This window comes from Herpailurus yagouaroundi, unplaced genomic scaffold (genome assembly GCF_014898765.1).
Source record: "Herpailurus yagouaroundi ecotype Mexico unplaced genomic scaffold, PumYag 428, whole genome shotgun sequence".
NCBI classification, from domain to species: Eukaryota; Metazoa; Chordata; class Mammalia; order Carnivora; family Felidae; genus Herpailurus; species Herpailurus yagouaroundi.
Genome location: NW_024412645.1, coordinates 3,087,691 through 3,115,364, shown reverse-complemented (window position 1 = coordinate 3,115,364; position 27,674 = coordinate 3,087,691). Strand labels below are relative to the sequence as shown.

Sequence of the window (27,674 nt, the reverse complement as noted above, 5' to 3'; positions counted from 1 at the left end):
ACCCAAAACAGGAGTCTCACTTAGCCTGGTTGAGGAGCCCATGTTCTTAATAACTTCCTCTGCCCCTCAAAAGGTGCAAAACAAACAATAGAAAATAAGTAACAGGAGAAACATAACAACTTGAAAAGAAATTCCCACCACGGCACACACATTTTACCAAACGACAAATTCTTAACCTTTTCATATCCATACCCTTCTCTGAGACCTCTGCCCAGACTTCGGGAATGAAGTTGAATTTTCCACTGGTGATCTGATCCTTCAAGGACACTTGAGTCTTATGCTCAGAGAAAGGTGGATACCCACTAAGGCTTAACATCGGTAGAGAAAGAAAGGAAAAGAAATCAAGTAGCATTCTCAGTGGCATTTGGACATATAGATTAGATTTTTCTTTAAATCAACGGTCAAGATAAGTCACCCAGATTAAACACAAGCTCTCTACCTGGGCACGTTTCTGTTTTCACCTAACTACTTCCAACCAGACTCTGAAGCAATGAAACTTTTCTTACCAAATAAAAAGAATAACTCCTAAACTCCAGCAATCCACAGCTCGGTTATATCCAGCAGTCCCAAAGGAATTAAGAACCTCAGGAGCCAGGTAGGTAGGGGTACCACATAAGGTTCTCATGAGAGAGGTCTCCCCCAAAATCTTAGACTGCCCAAAATCAGTAATCTAAAATTAAGGACAAAGCGGAATCATTTTTAATGGCAAAATAAAATTAAACGATCAGCATAGTCTGCCAGTCCCAAAAGCTATGCAGGCTAGATCAGTTCCTATCCTATACAGTCCATGCCTGCTGTTAAAATCTGGAATTTTGTTTAAACTAAAATTTCCAAGCGAAGAAAGCTGAAGGTTTTTTCTCCAACTTATCTGTGGTTCTCTGTAACCTTACAAGAGGTTTGTAACCCTTATCATAGACTCTAGGGTCCTAATCAGTTATCCATGGTTTCTTTTAGGCTCTGGTTTCTCAACCAATATCCCAACACTGGAATAACTGAGGAGCTTGGAAAAAATACTTGGCACCCGGATGCCACCTTCAGTGATTGTGAGATGCAGTGTGGGTGTCGTGATTTTTATTTATTTATTTATTTTTAATAATAGGAGATTCTATAGGCAGCCAGGCTTGGGAAGCACCACCTTAGAAAGCAGGAGAAGATAAGGGATGTGATTCTCATCCATCTAGACCCCTCCTTCCATTCTCAGAACAAAAGTGGCTCGTATAAAGAGGAGCTCAGTAAATGCCCATAAGACTCTGAATCAAAGCAATACCACCTGGTCTCTAAAATAATTGCTAATAGTGGAAGGGTCAAGTTCTCTACCTTTTTATGCTCCCACTTTTTACTTCATGAATTTTTAAAGTTTATGAATAGAAATTTGGGGTGGCCACAGAAAGAGTTTTCTTACCTTTATAAGACAGTCCTCTTTTTGGGATGAGAGTAAAACATTCTCTGGCTTTAAGTCCCGATGTATAATGCCGTTTTCATGAAGGTACTACACAGAAAAGGAGGCATGACCCTCAGGTTTATGAAGTAGGTATGTGAGTAAAGACAGACAGACAGACAAGACACACACACACACACACACACACACCCCTTACAGCTGGGATGAAACCATAAGCCAGGTTACTCACAACCACATTACCCCAAATCACAGAAAACTACTGGGTAAAGGGCTTAGTGTTTATAAATTTGTTTTCAAGAAAATCTTTAGGGGCACCTGGCTGGCTCAGGCAGTAGATCTTGCAACTCTTGATCTCAGGGTTGTCAGTTTGAGCCCCACATTAGGGGTGGAGATTACTTAAAAAGAAAATCTTAAAAAAAAAAAGAAAAGAAAATCTTTAAAACGTAGGAAAAATGATATTTGCAACTATGTGGATGGAACCACAGGGTATTATGCTAAGCGAAATTAGAGAAAGACAAATATCATATGACTTCACTCATATGAGGAATTTAAGATACATACAGAATAACGGAAAGGAAGCAAAAATAATATAAAAACAGGGAGGGGGACAAAACATGAGACTCATAAATATGGAGAACAAACAGAGGGTTACTGGAGGGGGTTTGGGGGGGGATGAGCTAAATGGGTAAAGGGCATTAAGGAATCTACTCCTGAAATCATTGTTGCACTATATGCTAATTTGGATGTAAATTTAAAAAGATTTAAAAAGTAGGAAAGATGAAAAATGCAACTTATGACAATAGACCGTTCATTTCACTCTTCAAAATAATATCCCTTCATATAGGCAAAAATCTAAGGTGTCAATTTCATTTATAAAAATGTAAATGAGTGATTAAAGGATTTTGAGAATTTATTAAAGTAAAGCATAAAAATTCCACCAAAATTATGTACTTGGTCATTCACTTCCTGAGAATTAAAAAAAAAAAAATTTTAATGCTAATTTATTTCTAAGAGAGGGAGAGAGACAGAGCGTGAGTGCAGGAGGGGCAGGGAAAGAGGGAGACCCAGAATCCAAAGCAGGCTCCAGGTTCTGAGCTGTCAGCACAGAGCCCAAAACCGGCTCTCACGAGTTGTGAGAACTCACGAACTGTGAAATCATGACCTGAGCGGAAGTGGAAAAAGTTCAACTGACTGAGCCACAGAGGCGCCCAGATCTCACGTTTTGTGAGACAGCCCTGTGTCAGGCTCTGTGCTGACAGAGTGGAGCCTGCTTGGGATTCTCTCTCCTTCTCTCTCTCTCTCTGCCCCTCCCCCACATGTATGCTGGCTCACGCTCCCTCTCTCTCTCAAAATAAATAAATAAACTTAAAAAAAAAAAAAAAAAGAACTGAGGGCTTCTCTTACCTGTACGGCCAGGAGCATCTGGTAAAAATAGAGCTTGCACGTAGCTTCTTTCAGGCGTTTATTCCCCACCACCCTGTCAAACAGCTCTCCTCCTTCCATCCTGAAACAGACAGGCAAAGCAGGGGGTGGTTCTTGGGTGGAAGATAATAACACAAACAAAACAAACTCATTCAGACAGGCAAAGAGCTGCCCTTTTTATTTTCACGAGGACTCCCGTTTGTACAAACAATGAGGTAGTTAAGTCTCCTCTCCACAGTGAAGATGTCCTTGTTGGAAACTAAGGAACGGGGAAAGATGGAAGGAGTGGGCAGTGGGCACTCAGGAGCTTTTAAGAATCTGACTCAGCAGACGGGAGGCGGAGCCCAGGAGTCTGCGTTTTCATCATGCACCCCAGCTGATTCAGAGACTGAGACAGAGCGGCAAACTGGAGCCCGCAATCAGACAACGGGTGTCTGAACCCTAGCCCCACCATTCCTAGCTCTGGAGCTTTGGACAAGTTACACACCCTCTCTGAGCTTGTTTCTGCCTCTTAGAAAAATAGGGACAATCCTCCCCCTACCTTGATGGCTGTGGTAAAAATTAAGAGATAATTCATGGAGGTAAGGCGCCTGGCACAAGTGGCTGTTTGGCAGGGTTATTCAAGTCCTCTGAACTTCAGTTTCCTTTTCTGTAAAGTGGGACTAAAGACCGTAACCCATCAGTAACCTGTAAGTAACATGGATGACTGTTAATGAAGGGTACATGAGTCAATCCATGTAAAGTGCTTGGAGCAGTAACTGGCTCATAGTAAGTAATTAGCATCAGTGACTGTTACTGTATTACTTCTGTTTTAACTAGGTCCAGTCAGACAGCAACAGATATTCCCTCAAGCACCACAGGGGCCATCCAGTCTCTCCCAGTGCTATGATTGAGGCTGTTTACTATAAAAAAAAATTTTTTTTTAAGTTTATAGTTTCTCCTTCCCTGAATGCTTTTTTTTTTTTTTTTTTTTTTTTTAATTTTCATCCAAATTAGTTAGCATATAGTGCAACAATGATTTCGGGAGTAGATTCCTTAGTAGTAGAATCCCTTACCCATTTAGCCCATTCGCCCTCCCCACAACCCCTCCCGTAACCCTCAGTTTGTTCTCCATATTGATGAGTCTCTTATGTTTTGTCCCCCTCCCTGTTTTTATATTATTTTTGTTTCCCTTCTCTTATGTTCCTCTGTTTTTGTCTCTTAAAGTCCTCATATGAGTGAAGTCATGATTTTTGTCTTTCTCTGACTGACTAATTTCACTTAGCATAATACCTCCAGTTTCCATCCACGTAGTTGCAAATGGCAAGATTTCATTCTTTTTGATTCCGAGTAATACTCCATTGTATATGTATACCACATCTTCTTTATCCATTCATCCATCGAGGGACATTTGGGCTCTTTCCATACTTTGGCTATTGTTGATAATGCTACTATAAGCATTGGGGTGCATGTGTCCCTTCGAAACAGCACACCTGTATCCCTTGGATAAATACCTAGTAGTGCAACTGCTGGGTCGTAGGGTAGTTCTGTTTTTAGTTTTTTGAGGAACCTCCATACTGTTTTCCAGAGTGGCTGCACCAGCTTGCATTGCCATGTTTACTATAAAATCTTACTAACCAACCTCCTTAGCCACTGGATACCACTCAGGAGCAAAGCCTTGCCTGTCTGCTCCAACAGCCACTCCCAGAAACACTACATATTTACATAGAAATGAACATCAAGACAGGCCCCTTCCATGAATGAGCCAGGAAATTATTCTGGTCACACCACAGAAGACAAGACTTTGTGGTTACTGAAATAACCCAGCAAGTAAACCAGCACTGAAAAGATAATGAAGTGTCACCATGCCCCTAAGCACTGTGATCCCAAGCAGAAACACCCACCCAGGCAGATATTTCAGAGTAGTAACATCCACCTGTGGTTGAACAACTGTGTGTGCCAGGTACTCTGCTGGGCACTTTCCATCCTTCATAGTATCTGATCCTTATGACTCTATATATGGGGAGTATGACTATTAGCACCCCACCCCCACCAACACTAGGAAAATAAATAAGAGTCAAGGACATGAAGTAAACTAACTCACAAGCAGTCACCTGCACAGCGGAATTCAAACCCAGACCTCAGACCCAGGGCCTGGAACCTCTAAGCCACATGCCTTTGGAAACATTGGGAGGACTTTAGATTTAGTACTAACCCCACATGCACACTTGGTGGGCCCCACCACCACATACATATGATGAGAGTCCCCAGGATGAGAAATGCAAGCCAGCATTGGATTTTTTGGTGGTTTATAAGCACTTGAATGGAAACAAATAGAAAACTTTATTACTTACAATTCCAAAACAATATAATAATCTTCAGCCTCAAAAAAGTCTTTAATCTTGATGATACAAGGCTAAGAGGGGAAAAAAGAGGAAATGTAGTGAGAAACTCCCAAGAGGAAAACCACAGAAGCAGAATGGAGGCATTTGCCCCCCTGCCTCAAGGCACTCTAAAGTTCATATAGCAGAAAAGGCAAAACAGCCTGTCAGCACAGAGCCAGATGCAGGGTTCAAACTCACAAACCCATGAGATTATGACCTGAGCCGAAATCAAGAGTCAGACGCTTAATCAAATGAGCCACCCAGGCACCCCTAATATTATGATTTTATACTTAGAAAGCACACCTATTGGTTTTACAATGTGAAGATAGACAGTAGAGTTGAGTGGTCTGGGTAAGTAAAAAATGTAGTAAGTATCTCTCAGGGACATACCCCACCCCAAGCAGAGAGGAGGCTTGTAGTTATTATCAAAATTAAAGGGAAGGGACGCCTGAGTGGCTCAGTGGGTTAAGGGTCCGACTTCAGCTCAGGTCATGATCTCGTGGCTTGTGAGTTCAAGCCCTGCGTCAGGCTCTGTGCTCACAGCTCAGAGCCTGGAGCCTGCTTTGGATTCTGTGTCTCCCCCTCTCTCCGCCCCTCTCCTGCTCACGTTCTATCAAAAATGAACAAACGTTAAAAAAAATAAAAAATAAAGGGAAGAGAGTTACACGATTTTTAGATTTTAGAGTAAGAAGAGTAGCAAAACTCACCAGAGTGACTGTCCTACAAAGCAAATTTCATCACATCCAATGCTCTCATTAAAATCCTCCTTAGTGGTACAGGGCACCTGACTGGCTAAGTCTGTTAAGCATCCAACTGTTGATTTCAGCTCATGGTTCATGGGATTGAGCCCTGCATCTGGCTCTGTGCTGATAGCGTGCAGTCTGCTTAAGATTCTCTCTCTCCCTCTCTCTCTGCCCCTCCCCTGCTTGCTCACTCTCTCTTAAAAGAAATAAATAAACTTTAAAATCCTTCAAGTCGTAGCTTCCCATAATGAACTGTTGAACAGCAGTGAAGGGATGCCCCACTGCCTCCCCAGCACAATGGATCCTGGAAACATAATGCCGAGTGGAAGAGGCAAGTCACAAAAGACTTCAGAGTGTATGGAGTAGCTTCAATTGCATGGTCAGGTTTTCATTCTTTTTTATTATTATTATTTTTGAAAGAAAGAGGAAGTGCAAGTGGGGGGGGGGGCGCAGAAAGAGAAGGAGAGAATCCCAAGCAGGCTCTGCACTGCCAGCTAAGAGCCCAGTATGGGGCTCGAAGCCACGACAATGAGATCATGACCTGAGCCAAAATGAAGAGTTGGACATTTAACCAACTGAGCCACCCAGGCACCCCCTCAAGTTTTCATTCTTAAGTTGAATGGTTAGTTCTTAGGTGTTCATTTCATTGCTTTGCTTCATAATTTATTGTTTTACATGTGCCAAATGTTACATAATTTAAACATATTTAAAGGAAGGAAAGGAGACCAATCAGGAGGGAGAGATGGAAGGAAATAGAAGAAAGACAGAAAGTAAGACAAGAGGAAAGCAAACCTTCGGAAACCTAACTTTTCAGCAGGAATTAGCAAACCCTGGAGACCCAGCCTTGTCCTGCCCCTACCCCCCCAACCATGGCCAAATCTCCTGCTCCTGGTCCCATGCATCCTCCTGTCCAGACCACAAAACACCCTGCCTGCCCCAGACTTGCTGTGTTCTTTCCCAACGTCACACCTCTGCTTGCTGCCCTCCTGCCTGGTGATCCAGCCCTCTGGGCACACCTGGTCTCCAGCATCAGGCCCCAGCTCGAATGTCACCCTCGGGATGCATCCGCAGTCCCCTGTGTTGGTTCTCATCCATGTGGCCTCATGCTGCATCTTCAACATTTGTCTCCCCATCAGACTGCGACCTCCAGGAGGGCAGAAAAGGGAAACTAACACCCACCACGGGTCTCCGTTCATCAGGCGCTTGACAGGCTGAGTCAAGTCTTATTTCTCTTTCTAGAACCAACACTCAGCAGAGCAGCTGGCACACAGGAGACATTCATGTGCTGCACAGATTAACGAGAACAATGGCAGTAACAGAAACACCACTGAAGGCAGACTCTACCAACACATGTTGGTCATGGCACACACACCATGAGAGTGAGGCTGAGAGCAAACCAGCTCTGCCACTCCTTACCTATGATCCCAGCACATTTGGCTCTGCGTGACCAGCTGTATTGCCACAAAAATGAAGACACTGGATACGCACTGTAATGTTATACTAAGAGGAATGGAAAGGGGAACTAAGATTCTCATATGCTGTCACAGGAAGGCAACAGGCTATCTAAAATCGATAGGGATACCTGGGTGGCTCAGTCGGTTAAGAGTCCGACATCAGCTCAGGTCGTGATCTCACAGTTCGTGAGTTTGAGCCCTGCGTCAGGCTCCACACTGACAGTGCAAAGCCAGCTTGGGATTCTCTCTCCCTCCGTCTCCGCCCCTCCCCTACCTGTACACGCATGCGCTCTCGCTCTCTCTCTCAAAATAAGTTAATAAACTTAAAAAGAAGAATTTGATCATAAAAAAATAAGATTGATAAACCAAGAGATAGCAGTTTATGTATATTATGTAGAAATACGGAGATAAATTCATTCAAACAAAAAACAGATCCAAGAGTTTTAAAATGTTTGTGGGGGGGGCGTGGGGGCTACAGACCTACAGTCTGTGTATGAACCTTTGAGCAATATTTGACTCTCTAGATCATATGCATGTGATATCCTGATATAATAAAGCAGAAGCAGAAGAAAAGGCACACATGGAAAAGGAACAGAAATTGAGAGGAACAGATGAGAGCTGCTTGGTTCTGCCTGGCATCATCAGGCCAGCGCCCACCTGGGAATGGACTGGTCTGGGAGCTGGCAGAGCACGAGGAGGTGCCCAACAGTCAGAGCCTGCAGGACTGCATCCTCTAAGGTACCACCATCTCTAGGGTCATTCGTTGGCTGGAGTGTCGCGGCTGAAGGTGTCTCTCATGAACCAGAGGCTACTACCCTAAACCTTCCAGTTAGATCACACAGGGAAAAGTTTAGGGAATGGCAGTGATTTCTCCAGACCGCAAAACATTCCCCCAAGCGTGTTCTCCATGCGGAAAGCTTGACAAGCACATCTCATCGAATTCCTACACTGACCTTTAAGGTATGTATCCATATTGTCTCCACTGCAGAGATAAGGAAACAGGGGCGCTGAAAAATGAAATGACCTTCTCAGAGCCAGGAGGTAAGAGAGATGGGAGTGGGAACCCTGGTCTGTCTCCCCACTAGGCTGAAACCAGAGGAGGGGAGGGATGGCCAAGTCCATTTGTGCTCACCACCCCCGGGCCTAGAAGGCAGGCTGGCACAGTAAGTGTTTAACAACAGACTGAATCAATGCCTGGCTCCAAACGCCAGGCTCTACTCATTATCCCCCAAATGCACTCATGAGCCTGTGTTTCATTTCCAAGAGCTTTCCACATGCCCTTGTAAATTGCCAAGAAATTCTCTCCAGAGATCTTTTTTGAGGGTTCTCAATTCTTCTCGACTGCAGTGGACATTGGATTTGTATAAATGTTATGTTTGGGGATCCTCTGACATCAGAAAAAACTCTCTGAGGATTCTGTTTATCTTAGGGGTATGTTTGAAGCAACCCCACCCCAGAAAATTAGAGGGCTCCTCTCTTTAACAAGAGATTCCAGATCCCTTGGGGTGGGGGGGAGGCTAATTCAGGGGGCACCTGGGTGTCTCAGTCAATGAGTGTCCAACTTCAGCTTAGGTCATGATCTCATGGTTCATGGGTTCAGTCCCACATTGGGCTCTCTGCTGTCAGCACAGAGCCTGCTTTTCTCACTTCTTAAAAGACAGACTCAATGGTGCACGCCTGGGTGGCTCAGTTGGTTAAATGTCTGACTTTGGCTCAGGTCATGATCTCATGGTTCGTGGTTTCAAGCCCCACATCCGGCTCTGTGCTGACAGCTCAGAGCCTGGAGCCTGCTTTGGATTCTGTGTCTCCCTCTCTCTGCCCCTACTATGCTCATGCTCTGTCTCTCTCTCTGTCTCTCAAAAATAAATAAACATTCAAAAAAAAAAAAAGACAGACTCACTTTCCAGTGAGACAAGGCACAAAAACGATAGCAACTATTCACACCCACCAAGGTAAATGGAAATCAGTACCACCAAAAGTATTTAGAGGTATTGAGAACAGGTATAATTAAGCCAAATTTACCAAATTGGCACTGTCTTCCCATAAACAATATGAGATAAAATATTAGGGAAATTTACCACGCATTTTGGTCAAAAACTCACTCAGTGGAAATATCACAGTTATTTAATCATGAAATCTTTATACAGTATTGTCCTCTCAAAATTTCAGAGCAAAGCTTTTCCCATCTACATTATAGCTAAACACATACACCCATACATGTGTACCCACACATGTATACACGTACACACACACACACACACACACACACACACACACACATTTAAGGAATGCAAGTTAATACTAGCTTGATTACACTGAAATACTTTATACAACTCCCATATTTTGAGAGGAAAGAATGTAAGTAAGTCTGGGTCAGATTTTACAGCAATACTTACATGATTTAGTTTTTTCAAAATTTCTATTTCTGTTTCAACATTGAGAGCCGGATCCTTTGATAAAAAAATAACATTCAAGTTTATTAATAATAATAATAGTCAACACTTGGAAAATGCTTAAAGCTTAGTTGAGTAAAAGCTGTCTGAGTTCCACACTTAGCGCCTACTCATCAAGGATTAGAGGTCGATCAATTAAATAACTCCCCTAAAAATCACTCTGCAAAGTGCTTGGCAAATAGTAAGCATTCAGTAAACGACCAGCCCTATGCCAACCTCTTTATTTAAGAGTCATCTTGGGGGGCGCCTGGGTGGCTCAGTCAGATAAGCATCAGACTCTTGATTTTGGCTCAGGTCATGATCTCATGGTTTGTGAGTTTGAGCCTCACATCGGGCTCTCTACACTGACCCTGCAGAGCCTGCTTGGGATTTTCTCTCTCTCCCTCTCTCTCTTTCTCTCTCCCCTTCTCTCTCCCCTCCCCTTCTCATGCTCTCTCAAAAAAAAAACAAACAAAAAAGTGAACTTAAAAAAATATTTAAAAAAAGAAAAAGAGGGGCGCCTGGGTGGCGCAGTCGGTTAAGCGTCCGACTTCAGCCAGGTTACGATCTCGCGGTCCGGGAGTTCGAGCCCCGCGTCAGGCTCTGGGCTGATGGCTCAGAGCCTGGAGCCTGTTTCCGATTCTGTGTCTCCCTCTCTCTCTGCCTCTCCCCCGTTCATGCTCTGTCTCTCTCTGTCCCAAAAATAAATAAACGTTGAAAATTAAAAAATAAATAAATAAATAAATAAAAGAAAAAAGAAAAAAAGAAAAAGAATCATTTTACTTAATAAGTCTCAAAATCCCAAAGTGAACTGGGTTCTAGAATTATCCCCAGTTCACAGAGGCTCAGAGAAAGGAAGCCACTTGCTCCAGTTCTCACAGCCAGAAACAAGTGTGTTTCCACTGTTCTCATGCTTACCTGGTAAGTTCTGTCTCTGTCTCTCTTTTTTTTAAGTTTTTATTGAAATTCCAGTTAGCTAACATACAATGTAATATTAGTTGTAAGCTCTCTCTGGCTGTACAATTGTTTATACTCATAAAAGTGATACAACAAATAAACACCACAGACAAGAGGTATTTAATTAAATTACATAAGGAAAATGTCAAGCCACATTTCTAATAATAGAGCAGACACAGTTTCCAATTTACTGCAGGCTAACATATTTAGTGAGACACCAATGAGAGGAAGCATCAGGGGACTGAAGTTGCTCTCTGTTCCAATTCCAAAAGGATGAATCGAGTTACTCAGCCTCAAGGGCTGCACCCTCCAAAGCAAAGAGGATATAGAATTACATATTTATGTAAAATGGACTTTGGCTAAGAAACCCAGATGTTTAATTTTAAAAGCCTGCCTCTTCCTGTAAGCTGTTAAACTCATTACCATGGCAGGACATACTCTGATGATAGAGAGGTCTAAAAGAGTCCAATCTGATTTGAAAGATGAAATTAAGAGGTAAAATTTTGCTCCAAGTCTTCAAGAATGGTAGGTATTTTCTTCCCCACCACACACCCCCAACAGGAAACAAATCCAGAATCACAGGGGAAAAAGATCTGTAACAAAGTGAACACAGAAAGGAAATTCCTCTTGCCATGTGAAAATGGCATTGTCTTAGGGGCAGAGGTGGGGCGGGGGGTGGGGGGGGATTGATCTTTAAAGAACATTGAAGTATAATGGCCAGAAACAGCTGGCCACAAAGGAAAATGTGATTAGAGACCTCATTTTACATTATTCTGTTGGGTCGTGTGTTGAAAGACCAATACATTTGACCATTTCACCAACACAGTAAATGTATATTACAGAATGCAATAAAATGAATGGCTACTATATAGAGACTGTTAAATAATTAGGATTTTTAAAAATCTATAGATGCTAAGGTATTCACTCCTTCATTATTGGGAAGAGCAAAGGATTAGAAATTACCTAAATGATCAAACAGAGAAATGGGTGAATAATTACAATAAAGTTCATGAAACAGAGGCTCAATCATCAAAAAAGCATCAATTAGGGGAAAGTTTATGCATTAATGCTTATGTGGAAAAGTAGAACACAAAACTGTATATACAGTATGACTTCAACCATCTAAAGATGCAAATTTGTATGAACAAGGACAAAAGGAAAAAGAAAACTGCAAACAGCTGTGGAGTTACAATGGTGGGATATATAGCCAGGTTGTTTTTTCCCCTCAATTTCCTTTTTTTTTTTAATGTTTATTTATTTATTTTTGAGAGAGAGAGAGAGAGAGAGAGAGAGCGAGCGAGCTTGAGGGAGAAAGAAAGAGAGAAAGAGAATGAGCAGGGGAGGGGCAGAGAGAGGGAAGAGAAAATCCCAAACAGGTTCTGTGCTCAGTGCAGAGCCCCACGTGGGGCTCGAACTCACGAACTGTAAGATCATGAGCTGAATTCAAGAGGAACACTCAAACAACTGAGCCACCCAGGCACCCCTCAATTTCCTTTCATGTACTGTAAAACTTGTAACAACTTGGGGGAGGAGGGGAGCACTTCTTGCTGGTACGTTATGTACAACAAAATATTTCTGGAACCAAACTACGGATAAGTAACTTTCTAGGTTAGTCGAATATACTCAAAATATTTCAATGCTGTTTAATGCAAATTCACGTATGTGAACAATGAATTCTTCCTAACACTGAAAATCACCACTCTAGGGGCACCTAGGTGGCTCAGTCGGTTAAGCATTTGACTTTGGCTCATGTCATGAGCTCACGGTTTTGTGCATTTGAGCCTGGCATTGGGCTCTGCACAGACAGTGCGAAGCCTGTTTGGGATTCTCTCTCTTTCCCTCTCTCTCTGCCCCTCCCCTGCTCACTCTCCCTCTTTCTCAAAATAAATAAATAAAAACTTAAAAAAAAGAAAAAACTCACCACTCTAAAAATTATTTGGGGAAGTTAAGAAGTGTTAAAAACAGCTGTGCAGGGAGCCTGGGTGGCTCAGTCGGTTAAGCGTCCAACTTCGGCTCAGATCATGATCTCATAGTTGGTGGGTTCAAGCCCCGCGTCGGGCTCTGTGCTGACAGCTCAGAGCCTGGAGCCTGCTTCAGATTCTGTGTCTCCCTCTTGCTCTGCCCCTATCCCAACTCATGCTCTGTTTCTCTCTATCTCAAAAATAAACATTAAAAAAAAAATAAATAGCTGAGCATGCACAAACACAGGTACTTACTGCCTCTCTCTCAGAGCCAACAGCAAACTTCCTTTTGCTGATGATTTTTATGGCTACTTTCTTACATGTTTTCCTCTCAAAAGCTAGCTTCACCTCACCACAGGCACCGCTACGGAGAGAAACATAAAATGATCAATTGTCAAAATGGTTCATCATTCCTGATCTGGGCTTATCTTTAGCCCTTATCAGTTTAGAAGTTAAGCGCTGTCCACATACAACCCTTCCATTGTCCCTGTTTTCAAACCACACAATGAAACTTAACCAATGTAAAATGTCAAGGGCATAAGTGAATGTGGACCATCCAATAGTACTGTGTCAGCTCCAAATTCCACTTTTTGAGCTGAGTGATACAGACTTAAGTATTATTGGCACCCCAGAATGTGAAATCCTCAGAAAGACACTAAGAACAAATAAGACAGAAATTACTTATCCTAGAGGCAGAGAAACATCACTGAGAACAAAGTCCTAAACAAAAATGAGTGCCTGACACAAGTTACAGCAGATAACTGTAACTGTAAATGAATTATTTTCATTGATATGCTCTTTCTTATTCAAAGTGCCATAGTTGATGCCATAAACTGCACCCTAAATAAAATCACAATAACTAACAACCAAAAGTATTATGCGATTAACTTAATTGCAGCAAACTCTTAAAGATTTGCAATTAATTGGGATACTATAATGGAAGAGGAATAATACCCAGGATACAGGTAACCCAATGGACTCTGTTCTCCAAAGCCTGGGTCAGCCCAAGGTAGTGGCTACTCAAGTATCAATCATTCATTACATGCCCCAAGCAGACTATAACTATTGTGAGTTTGGGGTGGGAAGGTAGATTTGTCAAGACACCCTTTTTATTGTGTATTGTATGTATACATAAAAATTACCACTGTTATCATTTTAAAATCTACAATTCAGTGGCATTAAGTACATCCACAATGTTGTGTAACCATCACCCCCATCTAGCTCCAGAATTTTTCATGAGATCAAATGCAAACTCCACCCCCATTCTATCCTTCTCCCAGCTGCTGGGAACCACTAATCTGCTTTCTCAATAGATTTGCCTATTCTGAATATCTCGTATCAATGAAATTACACAATATGTGGCCCTTTGTGTCTGGCTTCTCTCACTCATGTTTTCAAGGTTAGCCCGTGCTGTAGCATGGGTCAATATTTCATTCCTTTTTGTGGCTAAATAATATTCCATTGTATGGATATATCACATTTTGTTTACCTGTTTATTTGTGGATGGAGATTTGGGTTGTTTCCACTTTTTGGATACATGCTGTGAACATTCATGCATAAATTTTTACTTAAACACCTATTGTCAACTGGGAGACGGGAATTATATACCTACAAGGGGAATCACGGGTCATAGGGTAATTCTATGCTTAACTTGTTGAGAAACCAAGGAACTATTTTCCACAGTGGCTACATCATTTTACATTCCCACCAGTAGTATACAGGGAATCTCATTTCTCTACATCCTCACAAACACTTGCTACTTTCTGTTTCTTTATGATGGTAATCCTAGTGGCTGTGAAGCAGTAACCCTTGTGGTTTTGATTTGCATTTCCCTCATGATAAATGATGCGGAGCATCTTCTTATGTGGTTTTTGGTCATTTGTAGATCTTTGGAGAAGGCTATTTAAATCCTTTGCCCATTTGTAAAGTGGGTTGTTTTTGTTGTTGACTTATAAGAGTTCTTTTTGCTGAATACTAGATCCTTATCAGATAAATGATCTGCAAATATTTTCTCTCATTCCACGGGTTGTGTTTCACTCCCTTGATAGTGTCTTGATGCACTGAAGTTTTTAAATTTGATGAAGTCTAAATTATCTATTTTTCTTTCTTTTGTTGCTTGTGCTTCTGATGCCATAATTAAGAAACTACTGCCAGGGCACCTGGGTGGCTCAGTCAGTTAAGCGTCCGACTTCGACTCAGGTCATGACCTCACGATTGGTGAGTTCGGACCCCGCATCGGGCTCTGTGCTGACAGGCCAGAACCTGGAGACTGCTTTGGTGTCTGTATCTCCCTTTCTCTCTCTCTCTTTCTCAAAAATGAATAAACATTAAAAAAAAAAAAAAAAAAAAGAAAGAAAGAAAAGAAAAAAAAGAAAAGCAACAAACTTCAGCCAGGTCACGATCTCGCGGTCCGGGAGTTCGAGCCCCGCGTCAGGCTCTGGGCTGATGGCTCAGAGCCTGGAGCCTGTTTCCGATTCTGTGTCTCCCTCTCTCTCTGCCCCTCCCCCGTTCAGGCTCTGTCTCTCTCTGTCCCTAAAAAAAATAAATGAAAAAAAAAAAAAATTAAAAAAAAAAAAGAAAGAAAGAAAAGAAAAGAAACCAATGCCAAACCTAAGGTCCTGAAGAGTTACCTCTGTTTTCTTTTTACAGTTTTATAGCTGTATCTCTTACATTTAGTTTTTTTCCTTTTGAGTTAATTTTTCTATATGGTGTGAGAAAATGGTCCGTTTAATTATTATTGTTTAAAATCTGCTCAAAACACTTTCCAATTCCCCTTCTGATCAGTCACCTTTTGCCTGAGAAATCTTCCCTGAGTCAATATAGCTCTAATGGAGAGTCTGTAAGAGTACTATGGGATGACATGTAACCAAAATCGAGCCAATCAACGTTTCCCCTGGAATCAAATGTTGATGTTGGGGAAAAGTTCTCTCTGCAGTGGTTTCTACCAGGAAGAAGATATGAATGTGGGGCTTCTGGAAGCCATTCTTCCTGCCACACAGAGAAAACAAATCTATAGGAAGACAACCAGTAGTAGCTAAATCAATACATGGAACCAGTGCCCTGGCAACACTGGAGGAGCCCTTAAATCCAGCCACACATACAGCCACATAGAGCATCAGAATTCAAAGAGTGACATAAAGCCCTAAAGGCCACCTGGTCCAGTCATACCTGAAAACAGCTGTGCCCATGTATCTCCTGCTTACAAGAGCCAATAAATTTCTTTTTTTACCTGACTCAGGTGAGTTAAGTTTCTGTCCCCTGATAGAAGATTTGTGTTGAATCCTCCCTTAGAAAAAATAAGAGTCCCATGCATTTCTTAGGGGTGCGCACAAATTTGGCTATAAACTTCCAAGCACCAATGCAATTGTGAAAATACAGTGAGTTACTGAATTTAATATCCATAAACTAAAATATCTCCCACAGATGGCTGCAAAGAGTACACTGTGTTTGATTCTATGTGGCAGGAATATGGGTGATTATTTCCTTCTATTAACTTCTACTTTCATGTTTCCAAAAATGTCAATAGAGAGAAAGGCCTTTGGGAGAGGGGGAAGGGTGGGAGAGTGAAGAACATGGTACAATGTGGTAAAAGTGTCCCTAAGGATGTGGCTCTCAAAGTAGGATTAGGCAACCACTAAGGAACCCCAAGATGCTTTCAGGGTGTCCACAAAGTCAAACTATTTGCAGAGTAACACTAAGACATCATATGCCTTTTTCATCCTCATTCTCTCATGAGGATACGGCGTTTTCCAGAGGCTATGTGGCATGTGACAACAGACTGAACAAGGACGCAAATATCAGGATCTAGCCATTTTCTAGTAAGCCAGATAGCAAAGAGATAGGCAAAAATGTGAAACAGCGCCTCTCTTCTCACTAATCTTTAGTTAAACAATTATTCTGCATTAAAAACATTATTTGGGGGCACCTGGGTGGCTTAGTCACTGAAGCATCCAACTTTGGCTCAGGTCATGATATCGCAGTTCATGAATCCGAGTCCCACGTCTGGCTCTGTGCTGACAGCTCAGAGCCTGCAGCCGGCCTGCTTCTGATTCTGTGTCTCCGGCTCTCTGCCCCTCCCCCACTCGTGCTCTGTCTCTGTCTCTCTCCCTCTCTCTCAAAAAAATAAACATTTAAAAATTTTAAAACACAGTTATCTTAACCTAAATTGGGTTCTTTAATGCATTAACAAATATTATAAATGTCTCCATTTGAATTTCTAATATAGCAAATATCAACAGATATCAGCCACAAAAGCTCTTGGATGCCCTCAGTAATTTTTAAGAATGTAAGGGGTCCTGAAACCAAAAATTTTGAGAACTTTGCCATATTCAGTGGTCAGTTTCATTTCAGTTCCCGAGATGTCACAAATTCTGAAGAAGGCAGAAATACAGTAAATATTTCTTTTTAGAAGGTAATGAAAATGTTTCACAACTCTGTGAATGTTAAAAATCACTAAATTGTAGGAGTGCCTGGGATGCTCAGTTAGTTAAGCGTCCAACTTCGGCTCAGGTCACGATCTCACTGTTCGTGGGTTCAAGCCCCACGTCGAGCTCTGTGCTGACAGCTCAGAGCCTGGAACCTGCTTCGGATTCTGTGTCTCCCTCTCTCTCTGCCCCTCACCCACTCATGTTCTGTCTCTCTCTCTCAAAAATAAACATTAAAAAGAAAATTTTTAATAAAAAATAATAAGCATTAAAAAAATTAAAAATCACTAAATTGTACACTTTCCATGTGTGAATTGTATGGTATGTGAGTAACAACTTTTTTTAAAATGTTATTATTTATTCATTTTTAAGTAACCTCTACACCCAACATGGGGCTCGAACTCACAACCCTGAGATCAAGAGTCGCATGCTCTTCCAACTGAGATTAAGAATCGCTCTTCTGAGTAAAAGCCAGGCGCCCCTGTGAATACCAACTTTTTTAAAGCCACTTTATTGAGCTATCAAAGATAAAATGTATAAGGAAAACTCTTCATTTCAACTGATGATAGTCAAGTAAATGAATAACATGCCTATCACAAATAGGTGTCGTACAAATATAAATGTTATAAACCAGGAACAAGAACCTAATCAATGACAAATGTTTAGAAAAAAAATGAACTGCAATTTCTGTAACAACAAAAAAACAATTTACCTTCCGAGAGTTTTTGACATGATGTATTCGTCTCTTAATTCCTTAGGATAAACTGACTGATCATCTACAGTCAGGTCAAAAAATACAAAAACTAAGGGGGAAAGGGCAGAAATAGGTCTCATTAATTCATTCGATAAAGATAAAATGGTCCTAAAATTTAGTAAACATATGGAATATAAGACAACTGTTTTCAATTACATTTAACACCTAACCCTAAAGGAATTGGTTAGCCAGTTTAACCCCTGTTATGAAACCCAGAGAAACCCATGGACAATGACAGTCAAATCTCATTCTTCAATAGAAATACACAACATCATCTCACGTTAGTGCAGGAAATCCATACATATATGGCTAATCTTATTCCTCAGTCTCAGAGTATTAGTCAACTGCAACTAATATAAAACACCCATGCAGATTAGCATAAACCCAGAACCAAAAAGCAATCAGTTTGAGCATAGAAAAAAATGTTCTAGACATATAAACATCCCAAAAAAATTAGACCATAGGTCATCACACTAGTATTATTTCTCTTTGCCATTCATAGACCTTTACATGTCTGGCATTTTATAGTGCAAACCATCTTGAACCTGCTTGTAAAGTTAAATAAATAGCATTTCCCCCCAAATCCCCTTTTTCTCCATTATTTGGGTTGTATTCCAGAAAAAGAAAAAAAATAACCCCACTCATTTAAAAATTTAACCATCCACGTGAACCAAGGCTGCAATCAATTATCGACATTTCAATTCTACAAAATCAATAGTAAATTTGCAACTGCCTGCAATATCTTGAAACAGTAAAATGTGTTAAGACCCTTGAGTTTCTCAGATTTCAGGCAACAGGTTTTGACCTCCCTGGAGTAACCAAGAGTTCTAGTCGCTGGCACAAATCTGAGCCACCTGAGTGTGCTTCATTCCAGGCTGGTCTACACAAGACAGACACTTGCATAGTGAAGGAAACCTTCCAGCAAACCAACAGTTTCTCTGTGTTCATGGATATTTATGAACCTAGATGTTCCAGTGGCATCTGAGAATCTGGGAATTTGAGGGGCTCTGGAGGGCTACATCTCACAGATGTCAAGGTCTACTTCAAGAGCTACAAATTCAGTTGTCCATACAAGCCAAGGTCATGTACACAGGGAAGGCTGGGTTGAGGGTGGGACAACGTGGAGCAATGAGGACTTGAATGGGGAAAACATGCCGTCCATCTAAACCAGGAAGGCTCTACTGAGCACTGGCAAATCCTCCAGTTATGGAATTATAGGCTCAGTATGGCCAGGCAGTGCACCTTTTTCAAAGCAATCTAGATTTTGACGTTAAAGTACAAATAACAAATGCCTAATAAAATGTCAATAAACTGAATGCCATCTGCAGAGTGCCAGTCTGATCTATTCCAATTAAGGCCACCTTTAGCCCATATAACACATCTGTTCAGAACAGAACAGTTGCCCCGTAGATGGACCAACTACGAAAAGGTGGCACACAGCTGGTCAAGTAAGACAGGCCAAATTTCAGCATTCAGATGTCGCCTGCACCAGGTGTTCTCAAACAGCAAAACCCTATGCAGCTGCCCTGACTATAATTATCAGATTGAAAACAAAATAGTCAGAAATAGGGAAAACTGTCATAAAATGCATTTTAGGATGCCCAGCGTGGCCATCGTTCCCAGATGCCAGGCTGAAGACTGACTGCCTAAGAATCACCTAAGCAAGATTTTTTAATTTTTTTTTAACATTTATTTATTTTTGAGACAGAGAGAGACAGAGCATGAACGGGGGAGGGTCAAAGAGAGAGGGAGACACAGAATCCGAAACAGGCTCCAGGCTCCGAGCAGTCAGCACAGAGCCCGACGCGGGGCTCGAACTCACGGACAGTGAGATCGTGACCTGAGCCGAAGTCGGACGCTTAACCGACTGAGCCACCCAGGCGCCCCTAAGCAAGATTTTTTAAAATCCCTGGACCTACTAGACCAGGATCTGTGGGACAGCGTTTGTGAGCATCTAGTTTTTTTTTTAAGTTTATTTATTTTGAGAGAGGGAGAGAGCACACACACACGAGTGGGGGAGAGGCAGAGAGAGAGGGAGAGAGAATCCCAAGCAGGCTCTCCACACTGTCAGCACAGATCCCAGAGTGGGGCTTGAACGCACAAACCAGGAGATCATGACCCGAGTCAAAGTAGGACATTTAACCACTGAGCCACCCAGGCACCCCGTGGAGATCTATTATTTTTAAGTTATTACCCACACACACTCCCTTCTCATTCATTCAACCCTCAGATAGTTTTGTGAAATTCTGCGGGTTTGTTTGTTTTTAATCAAAGAAACAAAAGTATTCCTTTTGTCCAAGGATTTAAAATCACTGTGAGATTACATGTAACTCTTTAGGTTGCTTTAATTCCTTCTGTGCTGAATGACAGCTGTTCATTTTAGATGTGATGTTAGTAGTTTTAGGAACGGCTGCTTATAAAATGCTGCGTGATGATGACAATAAACATCAAAACTTTCAGACAATAACCAAGTAGTATCTAAGAAAATAGACAGTTTGGGTTGTTTTTTTTTTTAATGTTTATTTATTTTGAGAGAGAGAGAGAGAGCGCGCGCACATGTGTGCACAAAGGGGAGGGGTAGAAAGGGAGAGAGAGAATCCCATGGGGCTCAATCTCATGAACTGTGAGACAATGATCTGAGACAAAATGAAAAGTTGACACTCAACTGACTGAGCCACCCAGGTGCCCCAAGAAGGAAGAAGGTTTAAACTGAGATTCTTACAGAAAAAACCTAATGCCTGGCATATAAACAAACTTCAATAAATATATGTGCAATTAATGAATGGAAGGAACGAAAGGGAAGAATGAGAAAGGAAGGGAAGAAGGAAAGAGGGAGGGAGGGAGAAGAATTAATGGTCTAAAACAACAACTCACTGACATCTAAGACTGATGTGGTACAAACTGGATCAATCAATGAACAATGAAACATCTTAAGCAATATCATCCCATTGACAGTATATAGCCTTAAATAAAACCTATCACAGCTGTTAAACTTTAGAAATTCAATCTTGATAGAAATCTTTCCTAATTTAAGGATGCACCCAGGACTGAGTTGAATCCTGAATACTAACCGTATTACTTTACGTAACTAAACCATACTCGGCAAAGGGCATAATGTCGATCTTCCCTTTACAGGAGAGGAAAAAAAGATTCAGTAACCAGAAGATAGTAATGTTACCTTTATTACTCCACACTGAAAGTGCAATTTCAGAATTGTTACTCAAAGGAAGGCGTCTTCCTTTCCCTACAAGCTCTCTATTTACAAAGGTTCCATTCCCACTGTGATCTTCTATGTATGCGATGTAAGAGTTTTTGGGACCCATTTCCTAAAACAGAGAACATTTTATTTCAAAGTTTTAACAGTGGGGAGTGACAGTGCTAAGATATCTCACGGTGAAGGACTAGATTACCAATTTTCCCAAACATATGGATTTCTGTCACCTACTCTGAAAATCCGAAAGTGTTTCTTGCTGTAAGTCCGGTATTTATCCGTTCTTTTCAGCAGTGGCTCATCAAAGCAGTATTCGCAGCTCCTATCTCTCCCAAACCAGTAGCTGTCATTAACACACTCTGTAACACAAAAGTATACACCGGAGTGCTGTCGAATTTCGTGCATCAAACACCTTTAAAAACTGCTTGTAAAATGTAATTAGAGGAAGATAACCTAAGAAAGCAATCAAGCTTACAGATACCTTTATCAAAACGATATAGGAATAAAAATGAGGGAGGAGGAAAAGAACAATTTTCCAATGAGTTCAATAAATCGTGACTTATACATACCTATGAAATAACAAGCCGTCATTAAAAGTTCTCAAGCAATTATTAATGATTTCAAAAAACACTTAAAATCGAGTAACTTCCTACTCATGACCCTCCTGAGGCTTCCCATCTTCCTTACTATAAAATGTGCACTCCTCCCCATGGCAGGCTAGATGCTCAGGATCCAGCCCCTGCTTCCCTCCCAGCCTCACCTTGCACCGCTCCCCTTGATCACTCTACTTAGTCCCTCTGGTGGCTTCCATTGCCCCATGTCGGGTTCAACCCCCACCTTGTGGCCTTTGCATTCTCTGTTCAAACACAGCTACTTGCACAGTCATCTTGCTTTGTGTCTAGACTCAAACTGTCATCTTCCACTCAGCTTTCTGTATCAGCAGACTCCTACCTCGTCATCCATTATCATGGCATCCCGTTTTGTCTCCCTCTAAGTATGGACCATAATTGGAAGTTATCTTGATTATTTATATATTGTCTCCCCACACACCCCTTTTAGAACAAACTCCAGGAGGGCAGCCTTGGGTCTCCTGTGTTTTAGTTCCAGCACCAAGGACAGTGAATATAGTAGGCAAGTAAATGTTGATGAAGACAGACCAGGCAAAATGTTAGCACCTCATATCACGAAGTACTAATTTCCCTAATGTATGTCAAGTTCCTACAAATAAAAACAGACAAACAATCCAGTAAAAAATGGGTAAAGGATATGAAGAGACAGTTTACAAGAGACAGAAATACAAATGGCTCAAACATATGAAAAAATGGCCGAGGTAAAAAAAAAATTTTTTTAATTTAAATTTTTTTTTTTCAATGTTTATTTATTTTTGGGACAGAGAGAGACAGAGCATGAACAGGGGAGGGGCAGAGAGAGAGGGAGACACAGAATCGGAAACAGGCTCCAGGCTCTGAGCCATCAGCCCAGAGCCCGATGCGGGGCTCGAACTCACGGACCGCGAGATCGTGACCTGGCTGAGGTCGGACGCTTAACCGACTGCGCCACCCAGGCGCCCCAAAAATTTTTTTAATTTAAAAACCAGGGGAACCTGGTAGAACACGCAACTCTTTTTTTTTCCTTTTTTAATGTTTACTTTTTGAGAGAGCAAGAGACGGAGCGCAAGCAGAGTAGGGACAGAGAGAGAGGGAGACACAGAATCCGAAGCAGGCTCCAAGCTCCAAGCTGTCAGCACAGAGCCCGACAAAGGGCTCAAACTCATGAACCGTGAGATCATGACCTGAGCTGAAGTTGGATACTTAACCGACTAAACCACCCAGGCACCCCATAGAGCATGCAACTTTTGATCTTGGGATTGTGAGTTCGAGCACCACGTTAGGTGTAGAGACTACTTAAAAATAAAATATTTTTTAAAAATCAAATTTAAAAAATGCATAAACATGTACACATTTAAAAAAAAGAAATTTTAAATTTTAATTTTAATTTAATACATTACAATTTCATATTTCAGGGTGCCTGGGTAGCTCAACTGGTCAAGTGTCTGACTCTTGATTTTGGCTCAAGGTTATGATCTCACGGGTCATGAGTTTGGGCCCTGCGTCAGGCTCTGCACTAACAGCTTGGAGCCTGCTTGGGATTCTGTGTGTGTGTGTGTGTGTGTGTGTGTGTGTCTCTCTCTCTGCCCCTCCCCTACTCACTCCTCTGTCTCTCTGTCTCTGTCTCTCAAAAGAAATTAAACATTGGGGCGCCTGGGTGGCGCAGTCGGTTAAGCGTCCGACTTCAGCCAGGTCACGATCTCGCGGTCCGGGAGTTCGAGCCCCGCGTCGGGCTCTGGGCTGATAGCTCAGAGCCTGGAGCCTGTTTCCGATTCTGTGTCTCCCTCTCTCTCTGCCCCTCGCCCGTTCATGTTCTGTCTCTCTCTGTCCCAAAAATAAATAAACGTTGAAAAAAAAAATTTTTTTTAAAAAGAAATTAAACATTAAAAAAAATGTTTTTAAACAATTGTGGTACTTACATATAATGGAATATATATATGTAGATATATATATGCATTTTTTTTTTAAGTAGGCTCCACACCTGATGTGGAGCTTGAACTCATGACCCTGAGATCAAGAGTCTCATGCTGTACTGACTGAGTTAACCAGGTGCCCCTATCATGGAATATTATTCAGCCATAAAAAATAAACGCTACAACCCATACATGCCACAACATGTATAAACCTTGAAAACATTAGAAGAAGCCAGACACAAAAAAACCATGAGTTGTATGATTACATTTATATGAAATATCCAGAATACTTTAATCCATAGAAATGAAATACAGATTACTGGTTGCCAGGGGCAGGAGGAGAGACAAAAGGGAAGTGACTGCTTAACAGGTGCAGGGTTTTATTTTGGAGTAACAGAAGTGTTTCAGAACTAGACAAAGGTTGTGATGGCACTGAACTGTTCACTTTAAAATGGTTAATCTGGGGCCCCTGGCTGGCTCAGTCAGAAGAGCATGCAATTCTTGATTGTAGGATCACGAGTTTGAGCCCCACTCTGGGTGCAGAGATTAATTAAATAAAGAGACTCAGAAAAAAAAAGAAAGAACAATAAAGTGGTTAATTTTATGTCATGTGCATTTCACTGTGAGGTTTTTATTTTTTAGGTTTATTTATTTTGAGAGAGAGAGAGAGAGAGCACACATACTTACAAACCGTGAGATCATAACCTGAGCTGAAATCAAGACTCGGACACTTACCCTACCGAGCCACCCAGGCACCCCACACGTCAATTTTTAAAAATTACATAGACACACATAACTGGCCCAGAAATCCCACTTCTAGGAATTTATCCTATGGATAGAGGCATATGTATTATGAAACGATATAAGGACAAAACTAAAAAGTTATTCACTATAGCATTATTCTTACAGCAAAAGATTACAAACATCTTAAATCTCCATTAGTAAGGGATAACTTCAAAAAAACTTACATCTATAAAAAGGAATGAGAATCTTTACATTCTGAGATAAGGATATCTAAGATACAATGCTGAGTATTAAATGCCAGTTGCAAGCAATGTGTTGTGAATTATAATTAATCTAAAAATAAAAGGAAAATAAGAATATACAGGCACTTAGCAATATGGCATCATCCATTACAAAGTAAAGCCATGCCGACTCAAAGACCCAGCAATTCAACTCAGTCTCTACAACACATCTGCCAATTGACCAAGGAGACAACCACAAAGATGTTCAAGGAGTCTTGCTTACAGGAACAAAAACTGGAAACAACCTAAGTATCTGTTCATAGGGGAAGGAATAAATGAACCATGGTATTTCTACTAGAAATGCAGAACTTCTGCACCAGATGGGACAAGGAAGGGCATGGAGAATTCATCAGGACACTAACAGTCCAAGGATGGTGGACAGAGACTGTAAGAAGTGGGCCCCTACAAAAGGGTCTGTTCTGACCTTTGCTGATCAGGAGAGCCCCCAGGCAGAAGTGTGGAGGAGGGCAGGGAGAACAAGGGAGGAGGCAAGGGGACCAGAAGTTCTCAGAAAGGCAATGAGAGGTATGAATCCAGGGAAGGATGGGTCCATCTTCCCAGTAGGGAAGGGGTGCAGGTGAGAAGGTGTGTAGAGAGAGCAACAGATACACTGGTTTTGGCAAGTGAACTGAAAATTAGGTAAGTTAAAAAAAAAAGAATGAAAGAAAGAAAAAGAAAATTTAGGTAAGCAATTTTCTTTTAGGGATTCTAGACCTCTCTGAAGTTCGAATTCACTGTCCTCCCTCTCAAAGGATCCTATATCACAGACAAAAAAATTAAAATCATCTGGGATAAGTTAACCCATCTCTCCCTTTGATCCCCATTCAGCTCTGACCTTTGGCCTATCATCTTCACCTTTGCTTTAACATCCCCCCCCCCCCCGCTGCCCCATTTTACAGATGAGGATGGTGAGGCTCAGAGAGGTAGCATCACTTGCCTGAGGTCACACAGCTAGATGGTGACAGAGCTAGGACTTGAACCCATGTCTTTCTGACTACAGCACCCTCCCTCTTTCCCAGCTCCAGCCCTTAAGCTACACTCTCACCCTTATTTTCTTCCTACTCAAGCATTTTTAATCTCTTCCTCTACCAGTTTCTCTCACGCTCATTTCAAACAGGAACAAGCCTCCCTTGGGCTCCACACTCCCCTTTGGTTGCTAACTTTCATCACGTTTCTTACAGCATACTTACTTCTTTCTCAATGGCAGGTTAAGGACATAGGTTTAAAGTTGAAAAGTTGTAGGATCAAATCCTGCCTCTACCAACTCTGGGCTATATGACTAGACAAGTTAATCAATCAAGTGAGGCTTAGAGCCTCAGTTTGCTCTTCTGTAAAACGGAGGTAAGAATAAAAATAGTCTCTCATTAGATTATTTTGAAATTTAAATAAAATAGTCCCAACACTTCACCCAACAAAAAGAAAACGTACATTCTTCCCAAATGCTTATGAAAAATATTCTCCAAGATAGAACATAAGCTAGAGCGAGAAACCTACTCCATGAACATAAAAGAACAGAAATCACACAAAGTATGTTCTCTAATAACAATGTAATGAAATTAGAGCTCAAAAACACAAAGAAATTTAGTAAATTCCCAGTTAAGCAGAATTAACTAAAAAAAACCAAAGGGACAAAGAAAAAAAATCATTAAGGAAAATTAAGAAATACTTTGAAATGAATGACATGAGAAAACAACATACCAAAACTTATGGGATGCAGCTTAAACATTTCTTAGGGAAATTTACTGTTGTTAATGTCTAAGTTACAAAATAAAGATTTTATGTCAATAACCTAACCTTCCTTAAGATGTTGAAAAAGAGAAGCAAGCAAAATCTAAAACAAGCAGAGGGAAAAAAATAAAAATCAGAGCAGAGGGGTGCCTGGGTGGCTCAGCAGGTTAAGCATCTAACTCATTTCAGCTCAGGTCATGATCTCACAGTCATGAGACTGAGCCCTGCAAGAGGCTCTATGCTGAGCTTGGAACCTGCTTAAGATTCTCTCCCTCTGCCCCTTCCCCATTTGCCCTTTCCCCATTTGCGTACTCTTCCTCTCTCAAAAAAAAAAAAAAAAAAAAAAAATTCAGAGCAGAAATAAATAGAAAATACAAAGATAATTAAGAAAATCAATGAAACTGCAGCTCCTGGGTGGCTCAGTCAGTTGAGCATCCAATTCTTGGTTTCAGCTCAGGTCATGATCTCACAGTCAGAAGATTGAGCCCTGTGTTGGGCTCCACGCCGAGCAGAGCCTGCTTGGATTCTCTCCCTCTCTCTCTGCCCCTCTCCCCACTCACATTCTCTCAAAATAAATAAGTAAACTTTAATTTAAAAAAAAAAGAAAAGAAAAGAAGTTGGGGGGCAGGGGCAGGGGAGGTGAGCCTAAGTGGCTCAGTTGGTTGAGCGTCTGACTCTTGATTTTGGCTCAGGTCCTGATCTCACAGTTCATGGTTCAAGCCCAAGCCAGCATTGGGCTCTGTGTGGACAGTTGGAGCCTGCCTGGGATTCTCTCTCCTTCTCTCTCTGCCCCTCCCCCACTCGTGCTATCTCTGTCTCTGTCAAAATAAATAATTTTAAAAAATAATAATGAAGTCAAAAGCTGGGTTTTATTTTTAATATTTTATTTTTAAGTAATCTCGATACCCAATGTGGGGCTCGAACCCACAATCCTAAGATCAAGTGTAACATGCTCCACCGACTGAACCAAGCAGTCTAAAAGATAGCTTCATTTTAAATTCTACCAAACATTTAAAGAACTAATACCAATTCCCGAACTCTTCCATGAAATACAGGAGGAAGGAAACTTCTCAACTCATTCTGAGGCTACTAATACCCTTATGCCAAAAGCAAAGACATCAGAAGACAGCAACAGACCAACGGGCCTCAGCAAACCAAATCCAGCAACATGTAAAAGGGATTAGATATGGGGCGCCTGGGTGGCGCAGTCGGTTGAGCGTCCGACTTCAGCCAGGTCACGATCTCGCGGTCCGTGAGTTCAAGCCCCGCGTCAGGCTCTG

At 41.5% G+C, this 27,674-nt stretch overlaps 1 protein-coding gene across 12 annotated transcripts in view; it reads right to left on the bottom strand.

Moving 5' to 3' along the window:
• Window positions 1–27,674, bottom strand: part of CHEK2 (checkpoint kinase 2) — a 48,125-nt gene that overhangs the window by 6,299 nt on the left and 14,152 nt on the right. For 7 of the 12 annotated variants that reach the window (XM_040463791.1, XM_040463787.1, XM_040463789.1 and 4 more), the window contains 10 exons: window positions 21,355–21,479; window positions 21,088–21,235; window positions 17,868–17,958; window positions 12,987–13,095; window positions 9,778–9,831; window positions 5,155–5,216; window positions 2,804–2,903; window positions 1,403–1,489; window positions 507–670; window positions 193–308 (listed from right to left, as the gene is read on the bottom strand). In XM_040463791.1, the coding sequence (XP_040319725.1) occupies window positions 193–308; window positions 507–670; window positions 1,403–1,489; window positions 2,804–2,903; window positions 5,155–5,216; window positions 9,778–9,831; window positions 12,987–13,095; window positions 17,868–17,958; window positions 21,088–21,235; window positions 21,355–21,479 (1,056 nt within the window). Of the gene's footprint in view, window positions 1–192; window positions 309–506; window positions 671–1,402; window positions 1,490–2,803; window positions 2,904–5,154; window positions 5,217–9,777; window positions 9,832–12,986; window positions 13,096–17,867; window positions 17,959–21,087; window positions 21,236–21,354; window positions 21,480–25,856; window positions 26,214–27,674 lie in introns of those variants that run through there. The other 5 variants (XM_040463790.1, XM_040463796.1, XM_040463797.1 and 2 more) reach the window with 3 other exon arrangements.